The 8,626-nt window shown below is 47.4% G+C and overlaps 1 protein-coding gene across 1 annotated transcript in view; it reads left to right on the top strand.

Moving 5' to 3' along the window:
- Nucleotides 1-228: 228 nt before the first annotated feature.
- Nucleotides 229-8,626, top strand: part of LOC129861394 (IQ motif and SEC7 domain-containing protein 2-like) — a 43,688-nt gene continuing 35,290 nt past the window's right edge. The window contains exons 1-5 of the mRNA XM_055932792.1: nt 229-381; nt 551-717; nt 1,656-1,795; nt 7,195-7,320; nt 8,379-8,478. Coding sequence (XP_055788767.1) covers nt 275-381; nt 551-717; nt 1,656-1,795; nt 7,195-7,320; nt 8,379-8,478 — 640 coding nt within the window. The 5' untranslated portion in view covers nt 229-274. The remainder of the gene's footprint in view (nt 382-550; nt 718-1,655; nt 1,796-7,194; nt 7,321-8,378; nt 8,479-8,626) is intronic.

Consider the following 8,626-nt stretch of genomic DNA (forward strand, 5'->3'; position numbering starts at 1 on the left):
TTCCCCCCCTTTCTCCTCTCTTCATCCTTCCCCCCTCTCCCTCTCTTCATCCTTCCTCCCTCTCTCCCTCCTAATCCTTCCCCCCCTTTCTCCTCTCTTCATCTTTCCTCCCTCTCTCCCTCTCTTCATCCTTCCTCCCTCTCTCCCTCTCTTCATCCTTCCTCCCTCTCTTCATCCTTCCCCCCTCTCTCCCTCTCTTCATTCTTCCTCCCTCTCTTCATCCTTCCTCCCTCTCTCCTCTCTCTATCCCTTGTCCAGTTGTGTGGTAGATGAGATGGACTTCTCAGGGATGGATCTGGATGAAGCCCTCAGGAAGTTCCAGGCTCAGATCAAAGTCCAGGGCGAGGCCCAGAAGGTGGAGAGACTGATCGAGGCTTTCAGGTAACAGCAGGATTATAGTAAGACCTGTGGATTTATAGACTTTTATGAATCTTTTTTTTGTTTGGATAGTTTGTGTTGTGCACAACAGTATTCATTTTGTATTTTAGTTTTTTCTGCTTCATATCTAATCTCTCTCTGTCTCTCCCCTTTCTCCCCCACTCACCTCCAGTCAGCGGTACTGTGTGAGTAACCCGGTGCTGATCCGGCAGTTCCAGAACCCCGACACGATCTTCATCCTGGCCTTCGCCATCATCCTCCTCAACACAGACATGTACTCTCCCAACGTCAAACCAGAGAGGAAGATGAAGCTGGAGGACTTCATCAAAAACCTTAGAGGTGAGGAAGATGCTGACTGTTTTTTTCAGAACCTGAGGTAAAAGTGACGACCTGTTTTTTCAGAACCTGAGGTAAAAGTGACGACCTGTTTTTTCAGAACCTGAGGTAAAAGTGACGACCTGTTTTTTCAGAACCTGAGGTAAAAGTGACGACCTGTTTTTTCAGAACCTGAGGTAAAAGTGACGACCTGTTTTTACAGAACCTGAGGTAAAAGTGATGACCTGTTTTTTCAGAACCTGAGGTAAAAGTGACGACCTGTTTTTTCAGAACCTGAGGTAAAAGTGACGACCTGTTTTTTCAGAACCTGAGGTAAAAGTGACGACCTGTTTTTTCAGAACCTGAGGTAAAAGTGACGACCTGTTTTTTCAGAACCTGAGGTAAAAGTGACGACCTGTTTTTACAGAACCTGAGGTAAAAGTGACGACCTGTTTTTTCAGAACCTGAGGTAAAAGTGACGACCTGTTTTTACAGAACCTGAGGTAAAAGTGACGACCTGTTTTTACAGAACCTGAGGTAAAAGTGACGACCTGTTTTTTCAGAACCTGAGGTAAAAGTGACGACCTGTTTTTTCAGAACCTGAGGTAAAAGTGACGACCTGTTTTTTCAGAACCTGAGGTAAAAGTGATGACCTGTTTTTTCAGAACCTGAGGTAAAAGTGATGACCTGTTTTTTCAGAACCTGAGGTAAAAGTGACGACCTGTTTTTACAGAACCTGAGGTAAAAGTGACGACCTGTTTTTACTTCTCCATTCTTACTCGTAAAAAACAGACAACCAGAAGAGTGTACGACGTCTATTTCTCACACTTCATTGGCCCGTCTCAGACTTTCCCTTCTATCCTCCTCGTCGTCTCTTCCTCTTCTTCTACAGAACGTCAGGGAATGTTTTATAGTAGAATTTGTAAATCACTTTCTTTCTCTGTGTGTGGTTTGTTTCCCAGGAGTGGATAACGGTCAGGACATTCCCAGAGACCTGTTAGTAGGGATCTACCATCGGATAGAGAAGTGGGAGCTACGCGCCAACGATGACCACGTCTCTCAAGTACAGGCTGTGGAGAAGGTTCTGGTTGGCAAGAAGCCTGTAAGTCAACATACAGTATAAATATGTCTCGATTTCTCTATTGACGTTGTATCCAATCTAAAGTGATTATCTTATTTTAGCATTTTATGAAAGTAAAAATTTAGGAAAGTACAGACTCAGATTTTATTTTATTTTCAATGGTATATCGCTGTAGTTAGTGAGAAACGTGGGGAAGGTCTCCTGCTTTAAAAGGTAATCAACGTGTTATCCCCTTCTTCTTCAGAGACAAGTAGGAGAAAATGCCCTTATCAAAGACTGACGAGATTTTCACACTTTCTAGAGAGTTCTTCTTTTGTGTACGCACATTCAACATTGTTACTAACACCCTCTTAATCCTTAGCCCCACCCACACATGTAAACATGTGAGTCAGCATGCTATTGTCCTCCAGGAAGTAGTCGCTCTACTTAAACCCAGCTAAATTCAGGACAGCGATATTCGTGCGAGCTGTAGCAACACTTTTGCATTTGTCCAAAAACTATATATTTCCAAAAAATCTGCAGTAGTGAAGAGTGTCTATTGCAGAATAGTTTACCTTGGTTGTACCACAATTATAGAATATGCTATTTGTTTATACAAAATGCATAATAGACCTATATAAAGCACTTATGATTCTCGTAACTAAACATTTTTAGGGAAGCGCCCCGTTCTGTTATAGACAGAAGCCTGGCAGACCAATCGGGACTCATCTCTCGGGCATGTCCAAGCACACCATTATCTCCAGCCAATCATGACGAGCCAGGAAGCATCCTGTCTCTCTCTACCTGTATAGCGCGGTGCTTTCTCCGTAGCCAAACGAGGCTCATGATTGTAAAAGGTGTGTTCATATTTGAAGATCCCATACAAAGTTTGTTATTAAGACACATGAAAGTTCACATGTTCAAGAAAGCATTTTTATGGATTTAAAACAAAAGATATATTCAAACGTAACTGCCATCAAATGCCTCTTGTTACTGGTCACAAATGTCTACTCCACGGACTGTGTACTGTAGGTAGTAGATATACCCATGGTTAGTGGGGGGGGGTAACCCCATACTGTAGGTAGTAGATATACCCATGGTTAGTGGGGGGGGTAACCCCATACTGTAGGTAGTAGATATACCCATGGTTAGTGGGGGGGTAACCCCATACTGTAGGTAGTAGATATACCCATGGTTAGTGGGGGGGTAACCCCATACTGTAGGTAGTAGATATACCCATGGTTAGTGGGGGGGGGGGGGGTAACCCCATACTGTAGGTAGTAGATATACCCATGGTTAGTGGGGGGGTAACCCCATACTGTAGGTAGTAGATATACCCATGGTTAGTGGGGGGGGGGGGGGGTAACCCCATACTGTAGGTAGTAGATATACCCATGGTTAGTGGGGGGGGGGGGGGGGTAACCCCATACTGTAGGTAGTAGATATACCCATCGTTAGTGGGGGGGTAACCCCATACTGTAGGTAGTAGATATACCCATGGTTAGTGGGGGGGGGGGGTAACCCCATACTGTAGGTAGTAGATATACCCATGGTTAGTGGGGGGGGGGGGGGGTAACCCCATACTGTAGGTAGTAGATATACCCATGGTTAGTGGGGGGGGGGTAACCCCATACTGTAGGTAGTAGATATACCCATGGTTAGTGGGGGGGAGGTAAACCCATACTGTAGGTAGTAGATATACCCATGGTTAGTGGGGGGGGGGGGGGGGTAACCCCACACTGTAGGTAGTAGATATACCCATGGTTAGTGGGGGGGGGGGGGGGGGTAACCCCATACTGTAGGTAGTAGATATACCCATGGTTAGTGGGGGGGGTAACCCCATACTGTAGGTAGTAGATATACCCATGGTTAGTGGGGGGGGGTAACCCCATACTGTAGGTAGTAGATATACCCATAGTTAGTGGGGGGGGTAACCCCATACTGTAGGTAGTAGATATACCCATGGTTAGTGGGGGGGGGGGGGGGTAACACCATACTGTAGGTAGTAGATATACCCATGGTTAGTTGGGGGGGGGTAACCCCATACTGTAGGTAGTAGATATACCCATGGTTAGTGGGGGGGGGTTACCCCATACTGTAGGTAGTAGATATACCCATGGTTAGTGGGGGGGGGGTAACCCCATACTGTAGGTAGTAGATATACCCATGGTTAGTGGTGGGGGGGGGGGGGTAACCCCATACTGTAGGTAGTAGATATACCCATGGTTAGTGGGGGGGGTAACCCCATACTGTAGGTAGTAGATATACCCATGGTTAGTGGGGGGGGGGGGTAACCCCATACTGTAGGTAGTAGATATACCCATGGTTAGTGGGGGGGGGTAACCCCATACTGTACGTAGTAGATATACCCATGGTTAGTGGGGGGGGGTAACCCCATACTGTAGGTAGTAGATATACCCATGGTTAGTGGGGGGGGTAACCCCATACTGTAGGTATTAGATATACCCATGGTTAGTGGGGGGGGGTAACCCCATACTGTAGGTAGTAGATATACCCATGGTTAGTGGGGGGGGGTAACCCCATACTGTAGGTAGTAGATATACCCATGGTTAGTGGGGGGGGTAACCCCATACTGTAGGTATTAGATATACCCATGGTTAGTGGGGGGGTAACCCCATACTGTAGGTAGTAGATATACCCATGGTTAGTGGGGGGGGAAACCCCATACTGTAGGTAGTAGATATACCCATGGTTAGTGGGGGGGGTAACCCCATACTGTAGGTAGTAGATATACCCATGGTTAGTGGGGGGGGTAACCCCATACTGTAGGTAGTAGATATACCCATGGTTAGTGGGGGGGGGGGGTAACCCCATACTGTAGGTAGTAGATATACCCATGGTTAGTGGGGGGGGTAACCCCATACTGTAGGTAGTAGATATACCCATGGTTAGTGGGGGGGGGGGGGGTAACCCCATACTGTAGGTAGTAGATATACCCATGGTTAGTGGGGGGGGTAACCCCATACTGTAGGTAGTAGATATACCCACGGTTAGTGGGGGGGGGGTAACCCCATACTGTAGGTAGTAGATATACCCATGGTTAGTGGGGGGGTAACCCCATACTGTAGGTAGTAGATATACCCATGGTTAGGGGGGGGGGGGGGGGGGATAACCCCATACTGTAGGTAGTAGATATACCCATGGTTAGGGGGGGGGGGGGGGGTAACCCCATACTGTAGGTAGTAGATATACCCATGGTTAGTGGGGGGGTAACCCCATACTGTAGGTAGTAGATATACCCATGGTTAGGGGGGGGGGGGGGGATAACCCCATACTGTAGGTAGTAGATATACCCATGGTTAGGGGGGGTAACCCCATACTGTAGGTAGTAGATATACCCATGGTTAGTGGGGGGGTAACCCCATACTGTAGGTAGTAGATATACCCATGGTTAGTGGTGGGGGGGGGGGTAACCCCATACTGTAGGTAGTAGATATACCCATGGTTATTGGGGGGGGGTAACCCCATACTGTAGTTAGTAGATATACCCATGGTTAGTGGGGGGGTAACCCCATACTGTAGGTAGTAGATATACCCATGGTTAGTGGGGGGGGTAACCCCATACTGTAGGTAGTAGATATACCCATGGTTAGTGGGGGGGGTAACCCCATACTGTAGGTAGTAGATATACCCATGGTTAGTGGGGGGGGTAACCCCATACTGTAGGTAGTAGATACACCCATGGTTAGTGGGGGGGGGGGGTAACCCCATACTGTAGGTAGAAGATATACCCATGGTTAGTGGGGGGGGGTAACCCCATACTGTAGGTAGTAGATATACCCATGGTTAGTGGGGGGGGGGGGGGGGGGTAACCCCATACTGTAGGTAGTAGATATACCCATGGTTAGTGGGGGGGTAACCCCATACTGTAGGTAGTAGATATACCCATGGTAGTGGGGGGGGTAACCCCATACTGTAGGTAGTAGATATACCCATGGTTAGTGGGGGGGGGTAACCCCATACTGTAGGTAGTAGATATACCCATGGTTAGGGGGGGGGGGTAACCCCATACTGTAGGTAGTAGATATACCCATGGTTAGTGGGGGGGGGGTAACACCATACTGTAGGTAGTAGATATACCCATGGTTAGTGGGGGGGGGGTAACACCATACTTTAGGTAGTAGATATACCCATGGTTAGTGGGGGGGGTAACACCATACTGTAGGTAGTAGATATACCCATGGTTAGTGGGGGGGGTAACCCCATACTGTAGGTAGTAGATATACCCATGGTTAGTGGGGGGGAAACCCCATACTGTAGGTAGTAGATATACCCATGGTTAGGGGGGGGGGGGGGATAACCCCATACTGTAGGTAGTAGATATACCCATGGTTAGTGGGGGGGGTAACCCCATACTGTAGGTAGTAGATATACCCATGGTTAGTGGGGGGGGGGGGTAACCCCATACTCTAGGTAGAAGATATACCCATGGTTAGTGGGGGGGGTAACCCCATACTGTAGGTAGTAGATATACCCATGGTTAGTGGGGGGGGGGGGTAACCCCATACTGTAGGTAGAAGATATACCCATGGTTAGTGGGGGGGGTAACCCCATACTGTAGGTAGTAGATATACCCATGGTTAGTGGGGGGGGTAACCCCATACTGTAGGTAGTAGATATACCCATGGTTAGTGGGGGGGTAACCCCATACTGTAGGTAGTAGATATACCCATGGTTAGTGGGGGGGTAACCCCATACTGTAGGTAGTAGATATACCCATGGTTAGTGGGGGGGAAACCCCATACTGTAGGCAGGCTCAAATGTTGCCTGATATGAAGTCGGATTCTGTAAACATTTACGCTTAATTGTATATTGGAGCTGTTAATCCTGAACTGCAAACTAACCTCTCTATGTCGTGGAGGTGCTCTCACTGCCACACTGCTGTGTGTAGAGGAGTTGCTACCAGGTTCTGTCTGCCAGGTTCTGTCTGCCAGGTTCTGTCTGCCAGGTTCTGTCTACCAGGTTCTGTCTACCAGGTTCTGTCTACCAGGTTCTGTCTGCTGCCAGGTTCTGTCTGCTGCCAGGTTCTGTCTGCTGCCAGGTTCTGTCTACCAGGTTCTGTCTGCTGCCAGGTTCTGTCTACCAGGTTCTGTCTGCTGCCAGGTTCTGTCTACCAGGTTCTGTCTGCTGCCAGGTTCTGTCTACCAGGTTCTGTCTACCAGGTTCTGTCTGCTGCCAGGTTCTGTCTGCTGCCAGGTTCTGTCTGCCAGGTTCTGTCTGCCAGGTTCTGTCTTCTGCCAGGTTCTGTCTGCCAGGTTCTGTCTGCTAGGTTCTGTCTGCCAGGTTCTGTCTGCCAGGTTCTGTCTGCCAGGTTCTGTCTGCCAGGTTCTGTCTGCCAGGTTCTGTCTGCCAGGTTCTGTCTGCCAGGTTCTGTCTGCCAGGTTCTGTCTCTGTGAATAGTAATAATAATGTGTGTGTAGGTGCTCTCGCTGCCCCACCGCAGATTGGTGTGTTGCTGCCAGCTGTACGAGGTGCCTGACCCTAACAGAAGCCAGAGGACTGGAGTCCACCAGAGAGAAGTCTTCCTCTTCAACGACCTGCTCGTGGTAAGACTCACCTGTGAGCCATCGGATGGGTTACGTCTGAGGCACATCAGTGGGCCAACACACTTTACATGATAGAGGATATAGAGAGTTTTGTTAATGCAGAGAACAGAATGTACACTGTTTTAAAGCAACTGTCACGTCCGTTGTAATGAGGAGACCAAGGAGCAGCGTGATATGAATGACATTCTTCTTTTTAATGAAGAAATAACACGAAACAAAGTAACAAAACGAACGTGAAGCTATACCAACCGAGTGCTGACAGGCAACTACACGTAGACAAGAACCCAACAAACCAAAAGGGAAAATGGCTACCTAAATATGATCCCCAATCAGAGACAACGATAAACAGCTGCCTCTGATTGGGAACCAATTCAGGCCACCATAGACCTACAATTACCTAGACTTACAAACACTCCATAGATCTACAAAAACCCTAGACAATTCATAACAAGCATACCCACCCTCGTCACACCCTGACCTGACCAAAATAATACAGAAAACATAGATAACTAAGGTCAGGGCGTGACATCAACACTCTTAGAATGTTCTCTGAACGTTACTAATATTTTTCTTGTTTGTGTTTTTGTTTTTATGGACTGTTTTCTTAACGTTCTCTGAAAACCAGTTTGAGAACATGACTTTAATTCGAACCACGAGGAAAACTGTAGGAAACCTCACGCTGAAGTACTGAAAAATGCCCACCTTGTTTCTTAACGTTCTCTGAACGTTATTAGAGAACGTTCCCCAATTTCAAACCAGTTGGAGAACGTCCCTAGAACATTATTTAAAATAGAAATGCAACCATGTTTGAACTTTTAGGAAACGTTTTTGTTAAAGTAACGAAATACCAAGACAATAACGTCAAGTTCCTTAATAAATGTGCTGAGAACGTTCCCAAAACCTATTAACTATCAGGCAGCGTTCCCAGAATGTCGTGGGAAGGTTGTACGTAAAATAACCATAGGAAAACCAGGCTCTTACCAAGCTCTAACGTTCTCAGAACGTTGTGTGCTAGCTGGGATCATAAAGAGACCTGGTTTCCCTCTTCTCCCTTAAAGGTAACCAAGATCTTCCAGAAGAAGAAGACCTCTGTGACATACAGCTTCAGACAGTCCTTCCCCCTGGTCGAGATGCAGGTCCACATGTTCCAGAACCAGCGTAAGAGTGTCTGTGTATGTGTGTGTGTGTGTGTGTGTGTGTGTGTGTGTGTGTGTGTGTGTGTGTGTGTGTGTGTGTGTGTGTGTGTGTGTGTGTGTGTGTCTGTGTCTGTGTCTGTGTGTGTGTGTCTATGTGTGTGTGTGTGTGG

This window comes from Salvelinus fontinalis, chromosome 8, assembly GCF_029448725.1.
Source record: "Salvelinus fontinalis isolate EN_2023a chromosome 8, ASM2944872v1, whole genome shotgun sequence".
In the NCBI taxonomy this organism is placed as follows: Eukaryota; Metazoa; Chordata; class Actinopteri; order Salmoniformes; family Salmonidae; genus Salvelinus; species Salvelinus fontinalis.